The following is a 24909-nucleotide window of genomic DNA, read 5'->3' as shown; positions in this document are numbered from 1 at the left end:
ATGACGGTGCACGGTTTTGGTTTCAATAGTCTCAGGAAGGGACTTTATTGCATTTTTTTATTCGCTTGACGAGCCATTTGCTGGCAGTACAATGAAGTGGCGATTTTTTCAACAGTTAACAGCTTGAATGACGATCATAAACCGGAACAGGTTTCAGCTGCAATTAGCATGCAAGCTTATAATCGCAAATGATAAATTATTACATTTTTATCATTATTAATTTATTAAAATACTTACATTGAAGATGAATTTATTACATAAGAGTTAAATTACTTTCGAGATAAGATTATATTGAAAAGTGTGCTCGTCACTGTGAGTTGGTGACCTCAACGCTGCTGCAGGAAGGAAACTGCGTTTTGGCAGCTTCATCATATTGTATCAAATGGAGAAGCGGTTCTATTGACTATTCAATTAATTGTACAGTTATGAGAAACAATTACATCAGATCCAAGAAATGAGTGAAAATAGATACACATCAAATTGGAGCAACCCAGACAATAAGTAAATTAGTTAATACAATTTATTTTCTGGCCGATATTCACATTACTCACTTATTGTTAGTGTTGCACTGATTTGCACCTATTTACCACACAATTTATATAATGACCAGGACCGACCAATTATCATTAATCGAGATTTTTGAGAACACCCACTTCACGTCAAGAAAAAAATAGAATTAGAATTAGAATTAGTCCTAATGGACATGTACTCCTTTGTTAACAAAAATAGTGATCTTTTGAAGCCCTTTTCCGAGATATCTCCAAATTTCCGCTTGCTGGCTGTTCTTAGAAGCCCCAGATTTAGGTTTTCTGATTCTTTAAATAATAAAAATTTTGTCGATTTTCTAATTTTTTTAAGATACAGAGATTTAGGGGGTTCTTCTCACAGTGTCTCAGGTTTTCTAAACTAAGTTTTTAAAGATTTTCTAAATTCTACAAATACATATTTCTATAACTTAGATCCCTATCTTTCTAGCTTCTCTAATTTTTTTTGCTTGGTCTTAAAAATATTTTTTTTTAAATTTGTCTCTTTCGCTTTACAATTTTGCAATTTGGTAGACTTAATACACGACTTAAAAATAGTAACTTCCCCAAATTTCATAGCTGTAGCATTAAAATTACCAAAATTACGAATTTTAGTGATAGACGTCTGAAATTTTTGCTTCGCCATAAAAAAAAATTCTAAAATTTGTCCCTATTGATTTATAATTTTTCAATTTGGCAGACTTAATATACGACTCAAAAGTAGTATCTTCCCAAAATTTCATAGCTGTAGTATTAAAATTACCAAAATTACGAACTTTAGTGATAGGTGTCGAAAATTTTTGCTTGGTCTCAAAATAAAAATTTCTAAATTCTGGGTCTTTTGCTCTACAATTATGTAGTTCGGTAAAGGTTATACAAGACTTAAAGATAGTAAATTTCTCAAATTTCATTGTGGTAACACTAAAATTTCGAATTTTGGCAAAGGATTTCTGAAATTTTTGCTTCGCCTTAAAAACTAGAATTTTTAAAATTCGAGTCTTCAGCTATTTAATTTTGAAATTTGGTAGAGATAATATGCGACTCATAAATAGTAATTTCTCCAAATTTCGTAGTCGTATGTCTAAAATGATCAAAATTAGAAATTTAACTAGAGGATGTCGACAATCTTTGCTTGAACTTAATAAACATTTCTAAAATTTGAGTTATTCACTCTACAATTTTGCATTTTTTTTACAGTTTTTCATGTTTTCTAAATTCAGTTTTTTTAGATTTCCTAATTCCTACGCAAATTTTACAATTTAAGCATAAATACTTAATATTTTGCATTTTATTAGACTTCTTAAAAGAGTCAATATTTTTCTGAGTATAGAAAAATCTTAGAATAGAACGAATCAAATTCACATCAAATTTTCTTTCATGTAAACTTTAAACTTGAACCAAAAAGGTTGATTTTAAGTAAATCTAGAAGCTTTCATTTTACATCAGATGAAATCCATCGTATTGACTTAAACTAAGTGTAAGTCAAGAGATGATACGCCTTAGTTCTCATTTCTGGACTCGAGCGAAACGAGAATACCTATCATCAATGGCACATCAATCAAAATTGAACTAAGAATCGACTCCCGTTAATGTCGGAGATTTTGTATTTATTGCCGTAACGAATATGCCTAGAAGCCTTTTTAAAACTTTTTGATACCATTGTTTCCTGCGCTTTTATTAGTTATAGTTCTTTGACACTTTCATCTCGTCAATTTTTTTCCGGCGATTGTTATCTTTCCTTTCGATGTACCACCGCTCAAAAGATTTTTAGTTCTGTGGTTTTTGTGATGCGGGACGTTTGTATGTAAATGCGACTCAAACGAAGTCGTTTCACATTTGAAAAAATGAATGACTACTTCATATTTTCCTCTTCCGTTCTATTTTTAAAAGTGAAGCATTTTCAGACGCCTCAAGTGGTATTTCTCAAGATGCTGTCAGATACAACTACATAATTAATTCAGACTGTTAAAAATATTACCTTATCCTAAATAGGTAAATAGATGAGCTCTCATTGCATACACTATTTATAATTACTACTTGTCTGAATATAATGCTATGGTTGTTTATTAGAATGACATACACCTTCCGCGAGAAACAGTACTTTTATTATCGGTTCATCAAACAATCTGTAATACCTACCCACCTATTTTCATAACTATTGTGGTCAGACCGTTTTAAGTACATACTCTGGATAACGCGCAAGAAATATAATTAAGATGGACTTGTGTATGGTTAGAATGTTTTTATGGATCTTTTCGGTGTAAAATGTGACACAAGCCTGGAAAATATTTCATAGTCATAAAACGTATTTACATGAAATATTTTTATTTGACCGAACGGTAAATCATTATCATTATCTTATTAGCGTCTTGTTCTGTATTTCCAAAACAGGAGCTTAGTTTTATTTTACGTGACCAACTGTGGATACCAATAAACATGCAGGCTATTGCAATCATAAATTATCACTTGAGAGCTAACATTCATAAATATATTGTACTTATGTAAGTCCTTATTGGATTACTTCTTGACATGTTTCCATTTCGTAGTTAAAAACGCGGCGCAAAAAACACCAAACTGAAAATAAATATGCGTAGAAAATAACAAATCATCTCACCTGTTTCAGTCGTCTGCACTCCCATTTTCAGTAATTGTTTAGAATGCCTTAGGGCCGCCATTGTATCTATTAACTTCCTGCTAGTTGTCTTCTCTGTAGCAGGTTTATTATTGTGGTTGTTCCTTGAACGTCGGCAAAATGCGTTAAATAGTCGTGTCTCTTGCCTAAGGTACCGAAATCCGTTTAGTGGACGTTTCGCTTAGAGAATTGATTTAGTCCAATACAAAGGTGAATTCTTCATGGTACGGCATGTAATTCAAGTTGACCTACCTCGTGGTCATGTGAGAGATAAGCCGTTTGCGCGATCAACTTGGACAGGAAAAGGTGCAATGGTACTATTTTATTAGATTCTTAGATTTAGATTTTTTCTTCCTGACTATAAAAATACTTCCCAGACAGTTTATAACCAAATAGATCTTCCGTTTTTTATCTCGAATTGACGCAGGGAGCGTAGGAAGAATATCTTTTGAATTGTAAGCACTTAAAACAAATAGTTTTCGCCTACGTTTATTCTTACATAATCTATAACAGCAGGTACAATGCAACTTTTGACGAGGTGTTGGTTTAAGCGCAAATCAGCTAAAAGCATGCCCAATAAAAGAGCTCAAAAACAGCTCCTGACTTTATTACTCTACTAAACAATTTGTTTATGATTATATAACGCAAAATTAGGTAATTAGGTAAACCAAGATATCAGCCGAATTAAATTTTCAGAGAGTGTTTTTGGGGTCATTTTTAAGACGCAGGTTCGAGGCGAAAACTGCGTTTATTATCATTGAATTATATATCGATCGAAAGAGCAACTCGAGATCTATCAACTAGCCAAATCTCAGATTGATTGAGCAAGTAGTTTACAAAGAGCGATCAAAAAACGAAAATTTAAAAAAAAATTGTCGATTGAGTCACAAAATTTTTTTGCCCAAAAAATCGACCATCGAATTTTCGACTTTTGAGGGCGGATTCTAAAGTAAAATGACCCGAGAAAAACGATGGTGAAAACCGTTTCTCAAAATCTTTCGCAGTTTCGAAGATATTGAGCGTTGAAAAATTTCCAACTCAAAATTTAATATCCGAATTTTTGATCGCTCATAACTCAGTTATTTGTGGGCCGATCTTAACGAATCTCACCTTTTTGACTGCTGTATTAAATTGTGCGTAAAATAAGTACCAATACTTTAATACTGTTTCAATAATAAGCGAGAGAGAAAATTAGGGACCGAACTCATACTAAAAAAAATAAAATTTTGAATATTTTAAGATTACTTCATAAATAAGCGAGATAGCAATCAAGTTTGAATTAGAGACAGAATAGCATTTCCAAAGGAACAGTTTCCAGTCTAGTGAATCAAATAACTATTTTTCTGATCTAGTGACATTCACTCTTCAAAGTTGCTCTCCTAGTAATAAAATATAAAACATTTGGAGTTTACTTGTTTTTCGATTGAAAGATTTTCGCATATTATTTGATTTCAGAACGTCTAAAAAACTATTTATTAAGTCTAGAAATAAAAGAAAAATCTGCACTTTTCTGCCACAATTAAATCTTCAGTAAAAATTAACATTTTTACAGTGCAACTGGCAGCTCTGACAAAAATTGTGGAGAATTTTTCTTTTTCTGTTGTTAAAAACTAAAATGTAAGTAAATTGATTGTTTTTATGTCTATGATTTGAATTTTTTCGAGCTTTGAAAGTTTCAAGAATGACAGCGCAGTGCAGCAGATTATGACATGACAGTGCTATACCTACGGTTAAACAAAAAAATAACTAGTTTCCTTTTAAAGACCTAGGCCGCCAAATGCCGTTTTTTGGCCTATTTACATGCCTCCAAAAACGTTAAAAAAGGACGGCGGCCTAAAAACCTAATTGTGATATAACGAAATGTCAGAAACTTACGTAAATTAATACAAAGACTACTCTGGAGTGACATCACAGTAGTTTCTCTATTATTATTGTGTTTAAAAGTATCTTCTAGAAATTTTATTAATAAAGTTTATTATATGATTGATCATTAAAACAAGAATTATGAAACACTAAATGAAATATTTACAATAGTTCATGTTATTTTATTGTTAAAAATTACCTATGTTTAGACATACAGGCATACGTTAAACGTACAGAATCAAATTATATAATAATATAATGTAATTTATATACATAGTCCCCATAACTACTTCTAAATGAGACTTACAATAATATTATAGTTTGTATGCTGGACTTTTTAAAATTCTTTGCACCAAATATATTTTTTAAACAGTTAAAACAATGTGATCAAAATTAAAATACTAATAAATAATAATTTATCATCACACATTCTTAAAATGGCTTTTTGATTCTTTAACCTAATTAAGTATTAAAATGTTATATTTCCAGTTCTTATCACACTATGAACATATCACAAGTAGATTAAACATAACCCACGTTTACTTCAGGTAAGATAAATTGGCAAACCAAAAAAGCACAAGTTTTAAATGCTAATGTAAACAGATAGGTATAGTCTGTACATGAGAACAAAAAATCTCAACTTCATTCAAACATTACTAATATTTTATCAATCTCAAATGTAAACTTTTGCTTTTCGCTCTCAGGTACAGAATTATTTATAGTTTTCCAAATATTTTACAACAGAATGAAGCAACTTGATCTCGATCTATCCATGAACAAACACATTATTAAGTAAATATTAAAGTACTTGAAGAACTAAATCAGGGCCAATTCTGTGGACACAATTAAAACCGTTCCTTCTTACTCTTTACTAACGTTCTGCTTAAAATTCAACTAAAAATTTCATTGTTCTAACAGAAAAGTACGCATATTTTCTACCCTCACAATTTTGATTAGACAACTATCAAACGTAAACTTCTCCTCTCTTTGACGAATTGGAATTGGTATTTTGAGAAACCGCCGAAGTCTTCCTACTCCTCGTCCCGTCGACTGAAGCTAAAGAAACAGGTCCTGCGCCGTCTGGAGAAACTAGCGAAGTTGTCGCTGTGGAATTCTTGCTCCCTTTGGAGCCACCGGAAGAGGCTATAGAGACATCACTACTTCTGCTAGTGAGTTGTATCTCCTCTTCTGCGGGAGCAATTTCCGTCAATACTAGTGGTTGCGAAATTGTCTTATCTCCATCGTAAGACACAACATTTGATTTATTGGTACTCCGTGTCAATAACGGACTGTTTTGAACCGAAGCGAGTCCCAGACTGGTCAATTGCGACACTGTCATAGGGACGCTAACGGGAGTTATGACAGGAGACAAAACAGCTTGAGCGAGTGCTGCAGTTCCCGGTTGGTGTGGATGTAGAGTGTTGTTGACAGAGCCTGTACCATCAAGTTCCTGGATTGGGGAGAGGACCACCTGCACCACTGGACCATCACCACTGGGATAGTTGGGATAAGCGGTTTGAAGATGCGGCATCAATGTTATTCCATGAGTCATCTGATTCTGAATGGGAACAGCAGCAGCCATGCGGTTTTCTCGGTCTATTACTTCTTTAGTCACGTCAGGTGTAGGGATTCTTGGCCGGTTTTTCACTTGCATGGGAGCTGCACCGTTGAGTCGTGAAACTTGAAGAAAAAATATTAGTACCATCGAATCTTGGGTAGAAAGCGAATGGAAAAGTACTGCGTAATATGCAAATTTTTATCGCATAATAAAACTCATTGAAGCAAAAAATTGAAATATTAGGTACCTCCTTTTTTCTGACTTCGCCCTGATTTACGACCAACGAGTCTGTCATAAATTGACATTTTTTGCGGGGGCGCTACTCCTGGGAGTTGTCCGTTCTCTGGGTTTGCGTACACGGAATTTCCGCGGTGTCGCCCGAATAGCCCTCCTGAAGAATACGCAGTTGAGGCTGATCTAATCGAACCCATCCCAGTTCGGGAAATTTGGCGGGTAAACCAGTTGGAACTTTTCCTCCTTTCAACTATAGGCGTGTCCACGCTTTCCTAAGAAATCTCAGCGTAATTCCAATCTTTCCATTTTTTGCAAACTTACGTAATCGGCGTACATGTCGTCGTGTATCAGTGATTTCTTTGGTGCCAGCACATTCGCGTACAATCCATCTGTTGACTTTAGTTTGTATTGCTCCGCAGAACCTTTAGGCTCTTCTTTTCTGTAATGCTCAGAGGCTACGGTGTATGGTAGCTCTTTCGGTACCACATCGTCCCAGTACTGATCTTTGAGGAGCTCTGGGTGTTCCTCGTGCATCTCGTCGACAATAATATAAGCAGCCTGAAAATCAAAGTTTGTTAGAATTGTCGCATTAGACCTTGACACGGTTTGCCATCAATGAAAAGTAAGTTAATTATTTTACAGAATAATTTTTATTAGTACCTTCAAATATTAAGAGAATCTAAGAAGTAATCAAGGCCACAACATTTCAAAAATTAACTAGTTCTGGTTACATTGACCACTTTTGCCACCTTGTTCACTTCCCAAATTCTCTTCGATGCATCAAGGTATCTCTTCTAAACTTGACATTGAAAATCGTAAATCATTTTTAGTACGGTTAGTACCAAGTCTCAATTATAGAGTGCGGTTTGCGGTCAGAGATCTCATGACCACCATCATCCACACCGAATTTCATTAGATCGCTCAATAGCACCAAAAAAACCTCCGTTATCTACGATTTTAGATAAAAACGTGCGCCTAAAATTGTGCGTGCAATAACCAGAGGTTACTACACTTAAAAATTACCTTGATATGTCTGTCAATGAGCCAATTCAGTTCAATATCATCGTCGTCTTCGCCGAACGGATTGATCAACACTTCGGCCACTTTTAACCAGCCCACGTAAAAACCAAACTGGAAGAAAATATTAAACTTTCCTTGTTTGGAGCACATTAACATTGACTCACTTGAATTGCGGTAAAGAAAGGAAAGTACATGTCGAGGATTTCGAATCTGTTGTCGTCTCCGGTCGCCACGAACTGGCGGCCCAGCAGGGCAGCCACGAAGTAGAGGTACAGGGCCAAAGACACCACCTAGAAACAGAAGATAGATTTTTCAATTCTGCATCTAAAGTTGAACAGTCATGCAATTTTGCATGATTTTCTAATAATTACGACGAATTATGGAAACTGGTGGAATCGGAAGAAGTTCAAGGATCATGTTAGCTAATCCTGGACATCCTGCTCATCGTGGATTAATGAGAATAGTTGAAACAATTAAAATGATTGTATGTAAATGATTGGAAGTTTTTCTTACGTAACAAATCAGAGATAAATTTTCGGAAATTAAGTAAAAATGAATCATTCATCACACGACTGATTAACCTTCACGGTTGGTAAGAATCATTTCTGTGATAAAAAATTAATAATAGCATTCATTTGGCAATTTCGTGCAAGGTTACTCGGCGTTGTACCGTTTGTATCCAACTGCTTTCTTATACTTTCAGTACCAAGAAAGTAGTAAGAGTATTTGTTGTATTCAAAGAGTTTTTTTTCCGACGACGGAACGAGTTCTCAAGATCAACTCCTTGGGTGCGAGTATAACAGTACCGACGTTATTAAGGTACCTAGTTTCTATGCAATTTTTACAGGTGTGTCAGGAACTCCAGCAGCATATGGTACAACAAAATCGAAGGTTTGCTAATTAATTTAGTTGCAGTTTTTGAGATTGTGTAAGTTCCGACTTATTTCCTCAGTTAATGAAGAATGGTATCATGGATATTGGAGATATTAAAGTGGGGTCAAGACACAGACCGGTTTTCGAAAAGCTGCTGTAATTAATGTTTACTGTTCACCTTGAGACTGCGGTAATATACAGTAAATTCAATGTAATTTTATAGTTGTGATTATTTAACATTGTCCGTCTTTATTTTTAATAATTTGGATGATAAGTCGAACCAGATTCTTCAGTAACATATCTACTTTGGAATGTTGAAACGAAAGAGCATGCTTGGAAGCCTGTGGTTTTTGAATTAACCTCAGTACAACCTTAGAATTTTTTATTTCTACGGCTTAAAAATTATTCCATAATGATAAAAATCGTGTTCGCAAATTGTAGTTGGAGGCCCATACATCAGTGCACAAGATTTCTGCCGTGTCATGTCTAAATTACATAAATCAAATATAAATACTGGGCAACAAAAAAGGCCAAATTATGTAAATGAATAGTACAAACAAAAAATGTCACGTGTCCTTAGAACAATTATCTAATCATTTAGAAGTACAAGAATTAAAAACCGCAGACTTTTTAAGAAGAGTAAGTGAGACCTCTTTTCGTTACAAACCAATTAGAATATTTAAATAAATTTTTAAAATGACTCCACTCCATAATGTAAAACTGATGAAGCTCCTTTAGACTCGAATAATTACAATTTAATTGCCATTTATTAAACACCAATTAACTTTGCCTATTAAAAAACCTCTCAACGACCTCACCTGCGTATAAACCAGCGGCACACAAACAGTATCGTACCCAATTAACGACCCCAGTCTTCTCCTTATATCGGAAAGTTCCATCAAAATCGTTTGTACCAGCTGGTCGCTACAGATCAAATTCTCTTTTCGTGCTCTTATAATGAGATTGGTGGCCCACACTAAAGGCATCCAGTATTTCGACATCGGAGTTTTCGCATCCATTAACTCGAAGATTTTCTTCTCACTCTCTAACATCAAACCTGAAAAAACAAAGATTTCCATTAAGTGAAATTGGTTTCCTGGAGATGACTGCTTCCGGTGTCGCGACTGCTGGCGTCTTTGGAGATTGATAATTTAATTGCGAACTACTACTTTCCAGTTCCAATTACCCATCCTCAGACTCATTACCGGGTAAATGATGTAAATTGCTTTGTATAAATAAATTCGTTTTGTGGGGACGGTTTTCTAATGAGTTAACAGAGGCGGAGGTATTTCGAAAAATGCGGTTGTGAGAAAATGTGAATCCCATCAAAGACTTCGTTCTTTCAATTCTGTGTACCTTTTCTGATGCCGGAGAAAATTGTTGCGTGTAAAAAACGGACATTTTGCAAAGTCCGATTGTAGTTGGACGATAATTTACCATGAGTGGCTTTCGTGCTCGCTCAGATAATTAAAACAGAAATAAGCACTTGTTGTTTACACGTGCGCCATGCTTATCCATAATCACAGCGGATTTGGATTAACGGATTACCGCATTACTTGCAGCAAAAAAATGTCTTCAGTATCTGGCTGATTCATTGCTAGCATTACAACCGATGGCGCTACAAGTAATAATGTGTTCACCGGAAATTCACGATTGTTTTTTGAGTTTGAATAGAAAGGAAGCTGTGGTGCTAGAATGGGAACATCCTGTTTGATCGCCGATGACTTTCCTATTGAAAATTCATTGCCAAATTTGCAACTCGAAAAATTTACTACCGATTGATATTGTCCGGACGTCGTCGATTCGTTGTAAACATGCCAATACTTGTTCCACAAGCCTCATTCATATGTGCAAATACAATTCAATTCTTGTCGCTAAATGGTTCATTACGGTTAACAACCAATTGTGCAATATTTCTGGTAAACTTCATGACTCAAACGATTTGATGTAGTTAGAAACGCAGCGATTGCAACAGTTTTAGATAGAAACTGTAACAAGACGACCGACTTTTGCATATGCCAAAAAGGATCAAGACACGTGACTAAAATTGTACCAGAGAGTACGCGGGTTTGCTGCTAAAGAACCTTACCAGAGTCCACAACATGTTGCCACGTCGGAAACCTCTTCCTCACTCTTAATGACACCCTCTGGAGAGTGATAACGTAGGATAAAACTGCATATCTAACTATGTTTCTTCTCATCAGTCTTTGTCTATCATCCTGGAACGAAACATAAATAAATAATGTCACGATCATGTATGATTCAGTGATATAACATGAACATGATCAGTGCAATAGCCTCTAAGGTTATTGCTTTTGAGAAATGGGAGTGTTGCTATTATTTCGTGAGTGCAATTTCAATTTGATGCCGCTGGCGGGTTCATCATTAAAGAGTGATTGATCTTTTCAAAGCACAGATAATAAAGGTTGAATAATATCAATCTATAATCAAGGACAAGATCTAGATATCAAGGATTTAGATGGATGGACTGGTTTCAAAAAAGGAGAAAATTCGAATAGTTGGAGTTCATTCTGATTTTTTCGGAAAATGACATTGATAATATGCTTATGCCATAACTAATAATGAGAGAACGTGTTTCAGTAATTAGCTAGCATTTCCATAAAACAAAATTGAAAGGAAGTTATCAATTTACTGACTAAATAAATATGGAGAACAAAGTGCAAATTCTGCTGCAGGATTTAACAATAGAGATTTATATTCCGCGTCAATAAACAGGCGAACCTTTCGAAAACAGTTCCTAGAAGCGGCGAATTTGCATTCTTTCTTGTTTGGCTAACTTTTTAAAACTAATGGAAATGACGCAACTTCTTGAAAAACTTCTTCATTATAAAAATGATCTTCTAATTTCATCGAATCATACGTACTTACCGCACCTGGAATACCCGCATTCAGAAACAGACCAAGAGTATCAGGCCACGGCAACAGTCTGTATTGTTCCCACCACCTTTTAACTACCAATGTTACATAAAATCCTAATACAAACGACATTGGTATGGTCTCACTTTGTCTACTAAAGTACAATCGTATTTTTTCAAATGTCCTAAAACGATGGAATTAGTAAATTGTCAAATTTCGCCAAAACTCACCTTTGTTGTTGTTCATTAAGTCCAAACCGATATAAAAAATTAATTGAATAAAATAAAAATAAATAAGCTACAAGTTCCCTCCATACTAATTTGTAAACGCTTCCTCTCCATCTGAAACAAAAAGAAATTCTACGTATTAGTATGGCAGTTTAGTAAAAATGAAGGTAGTAATTAAGGTTTTAAGAACATTGCACACGTCTAGACGGTAATGGTATGCATTGCAGCTGCTTTTCGATTTTAATTTTGAAATTTCTAGAGAAAGTCGCCTCTAATTTCTAGACAAAGAATGTGTGAACTATTGTTACTGAAAAGCAATGATCTAAATCCGAATCAGGATTTAACTTTGACGTTTTTTCGTTTTCTTTTCCGTAAAAGTTTCACTCTTGTCGCGGACTAGACGACACGTGTAGCTTTTATTCAGTGGTCGTGCATTTGCGAAGGCTATTTGTTTTAATGAGCCACTTGGGTGCATTCTATGGATAGTGAAATTAAAGTGATAAGATAAGACTATTCACTTGTGATATTGAAATGCAGGTTTTATTCTCAAAGCTAATGGTGTCAAATCTCCATGAAAAACAGAAATTTGATGGTTGAGATAAATTCCTTGTTTTACGACAGAGCCAAGATCGCTAATAAAAAAGTTAACTACATGTTATGATGGGTTTTTTTATCCATTCAGACCTAGTGCTAATTTTCTCAATCAATACCAATATTGAAATGTATATTTTAATTAATTTTGCAACTTTCTTTGTAAACAAAACTTAATTTGCTATTCAAATCGTCTGTGATTATTTTGGAAACACTGTTGATTTCTGCCTGAAGGCACGAATGTGATTAGTGGTCAAATTATCCCACTCGTTTTTCGTTTAATCTGGAAATAACCAGCTCATTTATTCATTCAGAATCGCGTTTTTCTAAGTAGCAAACAAAAGGGATTCCAGACAATAAAATTTCATTAAATATTCAAATAATGGCCACGAAATATGCAGTACGAATAAATAAATTTTGTTACAGAGTGTTACACCGCTTTCGTGTGTCATAATGTCATTTGCAGATCCAAATTTTGTGCCAACTCAAATTACACCCTCAAGTGGCCTGATTACATTAGCACCTACATTCAGAGCATTGAAATTTATTACATCGAGTCGCATGTATTGTTGTACCTACGTGAATATTTCATAGATGTCTAATAAATACTAATTGAAGCTATTGTCTTGTGGAGCTGTAATGAATTTTGTTGTTAGACCTTTAAACCACGGAAGTAGGTGCCTAGTTTAGTTGTAATAATAATAAATTGTTTATCGTTGAATATTTATATTGTTAATTCTTAAAATGATGACGTTCATAAGCTTCAAACTCGTAAGAAATATTGTGCGACCAAAAAAATTATTTTCGGTTGGCAATCTTTTGTTTCTGTTAAGTAATTTGACATTGTCAAATTGAGAGTTTTGAAAGTTTAAAAGACAAAATTGGTTTCAAATTTCGCGAAAAATTCAGTTTTCTAAATCTAATCCGGTCAATCTTAAAGTATTGATGCCCATTTTGCGCAGAATTTCGCGCAGAATCCAAAACTGAGAAATAAAATATTAAATATCAATCTAACAAAATCCGGGAAGGGATGAGATGGGGGCTGCGCGAAGAGCCGTTGTAGCTCAAGATCGACCAGGGGTTTGGCTACCGGAAAGTCATACAACAGACATTACTTTTTTCTTGCAAAAAGGTAAAAATTTAAAAGTTCGGGAATTTTTAAAGCAGGATATCTCCGGAACTACGCGAGATTGAAATATGCGACTTACGCCATCGTTTTTCTCACATTTTATTTATTTATTTTGTTTCTTTTTGCAGCAAAACTTGTATAATACTGAACAACTAACAATAATATGCTGACAATAATATTCAAATATTAATTAATAAAACTGATTGTGATTTTTAAATTGTTCTAATTATAAATCTACTAGGCCTGGACATTTTACACCAGTATTTGTAAATATAATATTAAACTACCCAGTTTTGTCTTTAAATCGTTGGAATATTTTTTTTCTCTTCTAAAAACTCATACTCATTACGTTCGACCATGGCACTAGCGCCACCGGATTATACATATTTTGTTAGATAATTTAAAGAAAAAAGAAAAAGATTATTACGAAATTATGTATTAATCTCAGTATTGGAATCAGTTGTGTTTAGAGTTTGAGAGAAGACGGTGGTGGTTTTGGGCGTGTGTGCTGTAATTTTGCAATTATTATATGTTAATTCCTCCTTTGCTTATTCCACCATTGATTTTAAGTGCAGAAATGTGTAGTGTCTTAAAAATTAAATAAAAATCGTTTTTGAAACAAAGTGAGTGAGTGGTTCCTGGTTCCTTGAAGGAGATGCAGTGGTAGGAGCGTGACGATACTGCTTAGGGATCAGGATAAAAGGGAAAGTTAACAGTCAGCTTGAAAATATGAATACAAAATTCTAAATAAAAAATTTGTATTGCAGTAGGTCCGTGTATGAAGACGATGGCGACGTTGGATCCAACAAGGTAGGATTTTTTTCCTTTTGGTGACGGGATTTGAACGACGATAGACGTCGCGATGGGATCTTTTCTCTGTGCGTTTTTGAACATCGTTTGATAAAACAGTTTTTAGGCTTGAACCATGTGGGTGCGTTTGCCTGTGATTTAGACTTTATGATACATATCCTGTGAAGATGGTTCTTAATGGGTTAGGGGTAATTTTTAGAAATGATCTGTCGTAGTTTTCGAGATATTGACCAAAATCTGTTTTGAAGAGGTCTTTTTGGGGTAATTTTCAATAATTTTTTTCGAGATGAAAACGTCGGTTAATTCCTACGAGTTATGCATCTATCGAAAGTGTAGCTTAAAATCTATGAACCGGCCAAATTTGAGATCGATCGGACCAATAATTTACAAATTTTGGTCAAAAAACAAAAAATTCAAAAATTTTCATCGAAAAAAAAAATTTCGAACCTTCAAAAATTTGGCTCTCTGGCGACTACCCAAAAATTCAAACGACCGTTATTCAGTTATTTGTTGACATACGTTAAAAATTCGCCCGGTTTCGGATTCTGCGTGAAGTTTATCGTTAAATGAGCACAAATAACTTGAATTTGCTTCACAAAAACACGAAATATTGAATAAAATCAGTTTTCAAGATTTAATTAGTGCGAGCCCTTAAAAAGGTTCTAAGTTAAGTGAAATTCCCTGCGACAGCTCTAATAAACGGTGACAAACAAATTGAACTTACATTGACAGAATTCACATCGTCTTTTGTACCCTAACACCTAACACCTAATTCATATAGCACCGCTACTACAACATTTGCAACAGAAACGAATTACACGATGAAAATTTTAGAATTTTTAATGTAATGTATACTCGGAATATTCCAGAACTCGAAGAATTATCATATAAGAACTTATGTATGTATAAATAAGATCTCAAAATTTGAATAATCCACAGTATGAAACTGAGGATCTAGTTTTTCAAGTTCCAACATTCAACTACGTAGAATCTGGGGAAATCTTCCGCGTCGTAACCGTATGTTCTAGGAATTTAAGATCTGAGAGTGTAAAAATGTAAAATTTGAACAACAGGATTACCTACATCTTAAATATTTAAATGAGAATCGAGTTCAACTTTGGTCTAATAAGCCTAATTTATTATGGAAACAAATTTTCTAAATTAATGTTGTGAGTCTTCTTTGTCAGTAAAATCTTTTTTCAAAAGCTGCACATAATGTCTGCGGATTATTATTCAACAAAATAATTATTAATCAATAATGTATTCACTTTCTTGCTTTCATTCCTTATTAACACGAGTTAATTTTTCCCCAATCAATATTAATTGAGCTCCCAGAGCTCTTACATCAAACTTGGATTTACCCGCGTGGAAAAAATCAGCGATTACTGAACCTGGTGCCCATTTATGTAAAATTACGCCAATTCTTCATTTTAGTTTAGAAGAATCTCTTCTCACATCCAACATCTGGTAGTAAAAGTGCAATTTTAAATAAAGATGATTGCACTATTCCAATGATGCAACAACGCAATAAAATGAAAAAAAAAAGTGTCATGAAAACTTTCTTACAAAGAAATCTGCAACTGCCAAGTTCAGATAAATCACAGCCTTGACTCAGTTGCACATAACAGTTATTGTTAATAAACAATGCAAACATTTTTTCTTACATTTGATTTATGAATGAGTGAAAGTAACTGTAGCTTCTAAGTTTGGTGTGAGTATTTTTTCCAAATTTCACCGTGCTAATATTGACGTCATTTAAATACGAGTTTGGAAGTCATTTTATTCTTCTACGTGTTTATTAGTGAAACCTGTTTAGCGATTATTTGGTTTTGCGTTTTAATTTGTGAAATCACGATTTGATTGTTTTTGAATCGTAGACGTTACACATGGAAACTTTTAGATTTTCAACGAAGAAACATCCGCTTCGTGCCCAGTCAACAGCAAAATGATTATAATTTTCTTGTTTTCAATGGCATTAAGATGTACAAATAATTGGAAATGGGTTCTCAATGCAGCAGCTCCAAGTCTAATCGATTTGTACATTATTACATTCTTCGTTATAACTTTCAATTAATTACATAACTCCAGTACTTATTTATTTCCAATGTTGCAATTAACACAATAAATAATTGCGAACTGATATATTCATATCCAGGTGGATACGAGTAAAATCTTGGACAAAAGCTAGAATCCGCAGCCTTGAACAACCTTGTTGCAGACTTTAGTCGCGGATATTGCAAATTCTGTTTCGCCAATAATTACAGTTTTCGCGACCTAGTTGAATAAAAGTGGACTTATTGGGACATTTGTTGGAGGATTTTCGCACTGTACGTGTTTTTTTAATGTTAGTCATAATTTCTTTGAAGGAGAGGCTCTTATTTGCATTCAAGCTTCGTAGGTATTATGGTATGTATGTTATAAGCAACCTATTGCACTTTTATTGTTAACCGCCATGTAAATTCTGTAGAAATTCATTTGCATCACAACTACACGAGAATCGGGTCTTTCTTTCATTGACCACAATAAAAAAATTTTGAGCAACCGTTGTGACCATAATAATAAATGACATTGCACGTTCTTAATTATTAATAATGTTATGCTAATTGTAAGATCACATTAAATGAGAAAACAAGATAATAATTTAGAAAACTAGATCAGATTCGACGTGTAATCAAAATGAAGTTGTAGCGTGTCTGCACAAATTTGGTTTCCTCAAAACAAATCATTTAATTACGTTAATTCGATTATCCTTGAGAAATACCATGTCAGATAAATGGTCATTAACATTAATTCCTAATTAATTAAAAAAATTGGCTTATTATACCACGCGATTTTTTTCCGAAAACACAGCTTATTAGACAAATTTAAACTTACACTGAACTTTGTAAGCAAGGGCGAAAATAATTAACCAAAGCCGAGGTGCATCAACATTTTTCATTAAACTTGAACTTATTTAACTCAGCGAAGGTTGTTACTAATGTTTTATTGATCCTTGCCTACACAAGGTGGACTTTTGCACGGTACTTCAATTTACCACGTTTCAAGTTATATTGTTCTCATGTTGTAAAGTTCTAGAATTTAGATTAAAACATTCCTGTTCATCCTTGGTGAAGGATCAATTATACGCCTCGGATACACGTGAGCTAAATATTTAATTCGGAATGAGGTCGTTTTCACGTAAAAATTCAATGCAAGTTTAATTTCTTTCAATAGCATCTACAAATCTCAAGATAAATCTTAACGAGGTTAAGATATGAGTTGTGATAGGGATAATCACCTGGATTTGCTGCTAAGACAATAATTAACTCTCTGGGAAATGTTGGCAATGTTTGCTTAATGTTTTTTCTCGGAAGTGTTTGGTTAATACATGATTCATCATCAATTAAACTGTTTGAACATGTACAACAGTCGCCAACGACGCGAGATATTTGCAAAGTTTCCACACAGTATTTGCATGTTTTTGGCAAATTTAGACAGATGTAGAAAGACCGCGAAGAAGTGTTAATGTCTCCTTTTTTAAACGGTTTCAATATGCCCAATTTAGCTATATATTAAAGCAGTTTTTAATTCCTTTTATCTTTATTGCTTGTGTTTGCTATTAAAACGCCAATTTTATGGTTAGACCTGCATTGTATTTGCGTCATTTTGTAAAGTTTGATATCAAAATTCACGTCTACCCTTTTTTCAACGAAAATAATAGAAGAAATTAATATTGTAACAGACTTTCTAAACGTGAAGGTGTAAATTGCGCGTCGAATTTAATTTAAACTCATAGATGTAGTTGGATTATTATATTTTGAGACTAAAAAAATCCATATTCATTTCTATTTCATCAATTTCTTTCTTGAAATAACACTAGAAGAAACCGTAGTTATTGAAGTCTGCCTTCGTATTTAAAGCTCGTTTTATTTTATGATACAATTTCTATTTTCATTGAATTAACTTAATTAAAAAATTACAAGTTTGAATCTTTCAGTTTCTTTAAATTAGTTCCTTTAGATTTTTACAGTTTTTTTGGTCGACTTTCACGCATTTCCTAGATCCTAAACTTTTTGCATTGTCTTGATTCTTTATTGGAACTTTTCTTTTCAAATGTTTCTAAAAAATTTACATCTACAGTATGTCCCCGGATTGAGTTCACAAGAGGGAAAAAAAGTTTATTTTTCATTTTATAAAAAAATGACAAAGGAATAATATTTTTTGCTTAATTTAAAATAAATAAATCTTTAATTAAAACTTTAATATTATGAAGCTGTGTTCTTAAAATCGAAAAAAACAAAAAATAACGATGAACTTGCAAAAAATGCCAAAGGAATGAAATTTGTTCTGTATCTCAAACCAATTTCCACTACAGTAGGGCCTCGTTAATCCGGAGAGGCAAAAACAAGACCCTTTCCGGATTATCGAGGCATCCGGATTATAGTATGCCATATTTGACGGTACTAAAACATATGTTTAACTTTAGTTTCTTTAATCAATTTTTAAATGAAAGCATAAAGACAAAAATGTACATGTTCATGTAGAAAAACAGTAAGTTAAATTACATAAAACATTAGACTTTACATAAACAAAAGACTGACGACGCATTGGCTCATGGCAGCCCGCACCTACACCCGCCCTCGCCTGTCCCCCCGCAAAGCCCATTGCCCGGCCGGATTACAGCGATCACCGAACTAGCAGGAGTCCGGATTACCGAGGCTCTACTGTATTTGATTGACCCATTACCTGTTTTAGCACATATCCTAACTCGTAATTCTTTAAGACTCTTTCGAATTTTCTCAATTATTGTTAAGGATGCAATTGCATTTTTTTCCAATTTTTTAATACTTACGCATTATTGGGTAAATTTCTCTTTAATCTCTAACGCACTATTTGATATTTTGAATCCACAGCCTGCTATTATTTAAATACGATTACAAAATTTAATAAAAAAAATAATGAAAAAATTAATTTTAAGGGTACAAACTAATAATTTTGAAATTTTAATTGCAGATTTATCTGTTTTGAAATAAGCAAAAAATGTTATTCCTTTGTCATTTTTTTGTAAAATGAAAAATAAACTTTTTTTCCCTCTTGTGAACTCAATCCGGGGACATACTGTATACGTCATTTTTCCTGTAGAGAATTTTTTGATTTACAAAGGATAATCTTTCAAAACTCTACATTATTCTTAATTATCTTTAAAATCTTTCCTTGAAAAAATTTTCGTCATCTTTTAGTACAAACTTTTAATAAAAAAGTTTTGCTTCATAAAGTACCTTTTGTTTGAGTGAAACCTAAGTATCTCCACTCAACTTAAGCAGGAAATAAAAAACAAATTGTTAGATTAAATCAAGAGTCAATTACAAGCTGTTTGTTTTGTTTAGATTATCCATACTGGTTATCTACGTGGGCACTTGTATCAACAACAAGATTGAATTTTCTGATTAAATGTTAAGTTATTTCTTCTCTAGACCCAAATTGGACAATTCTCTTCATTACTGATGAATAAAAATTCCAGTAAGGTACAATCACCGTTACAACAACATTTTTTCTTGCTACATTCTTTGGAAAATTTTGTTTCGGCGCTGGATTTTTCCATAATGTCCACCTGATTAAATGGGTGTCCAAATTGATATTAGCAGTTCAATACCACGATGGTTGCTTGCAGCTAAACTAATTTTATTAGAAGAGTAAGGTTTCTTCTTTATTTATAACATTTTCCTTGAATTTTGACCGTGTTATATCAATGTTAGTGCAAAATGTAATACGGCCGATAAAAATGGCACGCAATTGCAGTAAAACGAACAGAAATAAAACTGAATTTCCACTGTTTTTTTCTCGAGAGAGACCAAGTTTTATCGAAAACCGAATCAGCAATAAAAAGTGTCATAAAAGTTGTCTAACATGGGGCAAATTTGATTGACTACAGCTATAAATATGCATTCAAATAAGCGAAAGTTATTTTTATGTATTTATAACGGTTTCATTTGGCATTTTAACAGAGGAAATTATAATTAAAAGTAGCAATCTCTCTTGCTTTCGTCTGAAACAGAAGCTAATAAAACTAAATTTTTGCTTTAATAGTCTAATACAAGTTATCCATTTAAAATCGTAGGTCACTTCCAAGTTCTAAATGGATTAAACAGTACCTCGACACGCTCATCAAGTTTGAAAAGCAGCTCGCATACTTGAAGTTATTAACAGTATATTTGAGTTTTTTCTGCTATTACGTAAATCCATATACGTACCTAAATATCATAAAAAGTTTTATCGAGTTTTATGACCTGACCACTCAAATTATTCATCTATACATGTCTATACAGCTCAATCCAGTTCACCTGATCAATCAACAGACACATGTTAAGTGAAAGATTTACAGTTATCTGACATTAAAATACGAGCAATTATTTCAACGTTTCCACTTCAAGACATTTATTACTGCTATTTGTACAATTAATATAGCTTTTGTCCTTTTACAAAGATCTTTCGACATTCCACATTTTGTTCTACAGTTTGCATTCAGTTGTCACCATCGATGACTTTAAGGAAGTTAAGACCACAGAACAAGGTTGAAGTTTTAAATGGAATTTTCATTCAGTCAGACAAGGTAAGCAAAGAAATAATCTCATCGTGAAGGTGTGGCTATTTCACAAATCGTTTATTAGCAATAATTTCGAGCACGCATTACAATTGAAATTGAACACGCATACAAAATTATGACACAATACTTTTCGTACCGAGTCATCAGTTAAGAACAACACTTTCACTAAAATGAATTGAATAATAAAAATTGCGGATTTATTCGAGTGCTGACAGCAACCGATGGCCTTAATTCTCCTCTTTCCTGTAACTGTGGTCCAAATTGTTCTTGTGCAATTCAGATTTGTTTAATGAAGGTCGGTTCAGTTAGCATTGCAAGCAGTAAATATTTCACTATTCGCATTTTATTTCCGATTTAATTTGAATTGTCCATTAAATTTCATAAAATTGATTTTTTGTTATTTAAAGTTTTTTCTCTCGTCTTTAAAATTTTCAGATTTAGAAGTTTCCAAGCGTTATTTCGATTAATTTTGCTTTTATATTTATCGTAAAATTTTTAGAGAGCGACGTTTTTAAAGAAACATAAACAAAACTGAAAAATTTTATTCTAAAAGTGTTCAACATTTAACTAAATTGGTTGTTTTTTCTAGATAACTTACGACTTATGACTCAGAAATAGCTAATAGCTTTTACTAAAATAATTGTTACTTAGAATTGTGGCATTAAAAGTAAAGTACGAGGAAACTAAATGACACTATTGTCCTAAATTTGATTGCACAATAACACTTTAAGAGCAACCAAGAAATTATATGGTCAAACGGCGGAAAATAATAGCAATTTTACGATTACATTTCTTTTAAATCTTATCGAGTGCCTCAACCAATAAATTTTTGTTAGTGTACGTCTATACAGGTATACAGATATCGACCGAATTAGATTTTCAGGTGGTGTTTTTAGGTTCATTTTCAAGAAACGCTTTTCAAAATCAGCTTTGAATAATTTTCCAACTCAAAATTCAATATCCGAAACTTTGATCGCTCATAACTCAGTTACTCGTGGACCAATCTTAATGAGTCTTACCTTTTTGAATTCTACGTGAAATTCTGCGTAATGAGCACCAATACTTTAATAATGCTTTATAAATAAGCGAGATATCGACCGTGGTTGAATTAGAGACTGAAAAGCAGTTAGCTTCCATACTGAAAAAATAAAATTTTGAATTCGAATTATCGAAGATCGATTTCTAAGCTAATTGTGGTAATAAGTCGCGAGAATAATATTTGGCTTAATTCCGGTGATATCGAACAAAATTGCATATAAAAATCCCTAAAAACAGTTTTTTATAGACATGAGATCAGTTTTTCAGAAATATTACTTCCATACTGAAAAAAATAAAATTTTGCATTCCACTATCAGACGAAAGAAACAATTGAATTTTTTTATTCTGCGCGAAATTCTGCGTAAAATGTGCCCATATAGCTCAATTTCCATAACAAATAAACGAGATATCGACCAAAATATCTCTTTTATCAAGTTAAAGTCAATGCACGTTTGCAAATTTTTATTTTAACATTTATATAATTCTATATCACATATTTACGTCCACAATTTATTACTCTCTCCTGTACATAATGGACCCGAATTCAGAAACAAACCCATGTGCCTACGTTGCATTTTAAAGGTTATTGTTTTATTACGCCCACAGCGTCTGCATCTACTGGTCTTTTCTTTGCAACAAAGGACACAACCGGCAAGGCCGTTTTATCGTATTCTGACTGTGCAAAAGTAGAAATTTATCAAAATGAGTCAGATACGTAATTCCTTCCTGTAAGTACGCAAAACTATACCACATAAAATTGGAAAACAGTAGATAATAAAGTTCTTACAACTCCGCATTGTTATTTTTTATTAGCGGCACACTAATTTCACGTAAATATAATTTGACACGAAATTATGTGGGTCACATGTAAATTTCAATATCGGTGCAATTTTACTAAATGCCGGAAAAAACATTTTTAAAATATTTGATAAGTCCTTCGTGGAAAAAAAATGTATCAATAAACAAACCTAGTTTTGGTGCACTTTATGTTAGTTAGGTAATTCGTTTTTGATGAAGTAGTTTCAAATCGCAAAACAACTTTAAAAATAATTAAAATGGTGAGGTATTTACACTCGTGGGCACAATTTTTAAATTGAATGAATGAAAAACCGTAAAGAAGGAATTGTCAAAGCAGAACGCAACCTTGTCAACTCGCGTATTTTTACAGAAAAAATTGTTACTCATTAATAATTATGAACGTAATTAATTACTTAGAAGAATGAAACTAGATTAATTAATTCAACATCGATAATATTTAGTTTTTAAGAAATGTATTCTTTGCCTGTGACATTGAGTAAACAGGCTCCAGTAACAGGTTGTTTTATAAAATGCGGTAGTGGAAATTAACGGTTCCGCTGTCTACTTGCTTATTATCGAAAAACAGATCTAAGTATGGATATACTTTTATTTATGACAGATGTTATGGATGATAATTTAAATAAATGGGAACGTTTAGTAGGTAAAACATTGTCGTACCACAAAAGACCAGAAAATATGAGTCATTAATCAAATTATCAACAAACTTTATCCACGTACCAACCATGTTATTATGATATAAACAATGCGAGTACGTGTCGTTTGGAATTTGTCGCTAACATTTTTCAAACAATGTGTACATGTAAGAATAAATTCATTACATTGTTGTTAAATAGCTGAATGATTTTTGTAAATTGAGAAAATGAGGGGTCAGTGAACCAACCACTCGGAAAAGCTCGTGCTTTCTAATGGTCATTTGATGGGGATGATACATTTTTAGGAACTCTGAACTTTGACTTTTCATTCATAGTCGTGCTTTCACATCTCGGAATGCAAAACCTTTAATTAAATTTAAATAATAATAAATTCAGAGTACAACCCACGTTTCCTATAAGTTTACGTAAGATATTTTCTAAATAATCTATAAAAAATTCGAAATTTTCCCCCGAGTTATAAGATTTAACTTACAGCCCAAGTACTTTCCAAAAACAACCGAAAGTACTTCCGTTAGGAACGTGTCCAGTGTAGGTAACAGTCATTTTGCACTATGGGCTTAAAGCCCAATTTCACACAACACCGTCTACATACACCCACTCACACTTTTCTTGAACCCTGTATCTTGCGATAAACATTGGTAATCTGGAAATGAGTACCAACGGTACAACACTCGCGACTAGCAGTTCCTAACTGACTGGTTTGTTTGGTGAGTTAACGTTAACAATCACTGTCGTTGTAGGTGAACTTACAGGTGTGTTCTTAGTGGGGCAAAATACAACAGCTATTGTTTCATGCCAGTAATATTGCATTTTAAACAAATTTAGTTGTCTACGGCGATGTTTGACTGAACAGAACAAGGTCGCCAAAAATGAGACATTGAAAAAATTCTCAGCGTTTGTAAAAAATTAATTTTAAAAAATACAATTTTTAATTAAATTTTAATCATTTGCTTAAAAATAGAATTTTAAATACATAATTATAAAATAACAAGATATCTTATTTTTCAGTTTTAATTTGAGGGATGAATGACATTATATGAAGACGAAATGTTACTTTTTAATTCAGACTTGCCTTGACATTTTCGTTTTGCTATTGCACATTCTGATAAGAACAGAAATTCGTTTCACGATCTGCGTGATGGAACTAGAAAAGATATTTCTAGGTTTCTATAGGCATGTGTCGTGTATGTACAAACCATATGGTGTAATATAACAATATAGGCAAAAAAATAATGCAAAAGTTCAGTTACAATTTATATTACATTTTTCTGTAGATGCGGGTTCTATTTTATTAACCATTTTGTCAGAGGTGTAAATTCAAACGGTAAATTATGCGGATTCGGTTTTTCTGTTTAAATATTTTAACCGCTATTAAAAGTATTTAAATTTGACAAATTTTAAACAGTTATCCTAATAAAACTGGTACAGTTCGGCGATATTTAACATTTTGTTAGAACTATTTTTTCTTTACACATTTG

General features: G+C 33.2%; 1 protein-coding gene across 2 annotated transcripts; it reads right to left on the bottom strand.

The window, feature by feature from the left end:
* Positions 1–5186: 5186 nt before the first annotated feature.
* On the bottom strand, positions 5187–24163 carry Best2 (bestrophin 2). Of its 2 annotated transcripts, XM_088030284.1 has the most exons (10): positions 23904–24163; positions 11812–11922; positions 11594–11765; positions 10794–10923; positions 9523–9761; positions 7996–8121; positions 7835–7942; positions 7133–7369; positions 6825–7083; positions 5187–6699 (listed from the first exon to the last, which is right to left on the bottom strand). In XM_088030284.1, the coding sequence occupies exons 1-10, from the start codon at positions 23972–23974 to the stop codon at positions 5984–5986; spliced, it is 2169 nt and encodes a 722-aa protein (XP_087886410.1). In that variant the 5' UTR covers positions 23975–24163; the 3' UTR covers positions 5187–5983. The 2 variants fall into 2 exon arrangements, with proteins under 2 accessions (XP_087886410.1, XP_087886411.1); XM_088030285.1 differs by lacking the exons at positions 11812–11922; positions 23904–24163 and having other exon boundaries at positions 11590–11658.
* Between the last annotated feature and the right edge of the window lie 746 nt (positions 24164–24909).

Source organism: Gnatocerus cornutus, chromosome 2, assembly GCF_029298725.1.
Source record: "Gnatocerus cornutus isolate USDA-ARS CGAHR chromosome 2, icGnaCorn1.1, whole genome shotgun sequence".
NCBI lineage: Eukaryota > Metazoa > Arthropoda > Insecta > Coleoptera > Tenebrionidae > Gnatocerus > Gnatocerus cornutus.
Note: the sequence above shows the minus strand (reverse complement) of the source record. Positions and strands in the feature narration are given on the sequence as shown.

Excerpts from the sequence above, each read along its gene's own strand:
- Best2 (XM_088030284.1), bottom strand. The coding sequence starts at position 23,974 with ATGACTGTTACCTACACTGGACACGTTCCTAACGGAAGTACTTTCGGT. Across the intron at positions 11,766-11,811 it reads CTTAATGAACAACAACAAAG|GACATTTGAAAAAATACGAT; the intron begins GTGAGTTTTGGC and ends CCATCGTTTTAG. Across the intron at positions 7,943-7,995 it reads CTTTCTTTACCGCAATTCAA|TTTGGTTTTTACGTGGGCTG; the intron begins GTGAGTCAATGT and ends ATTTTCTTCCAG.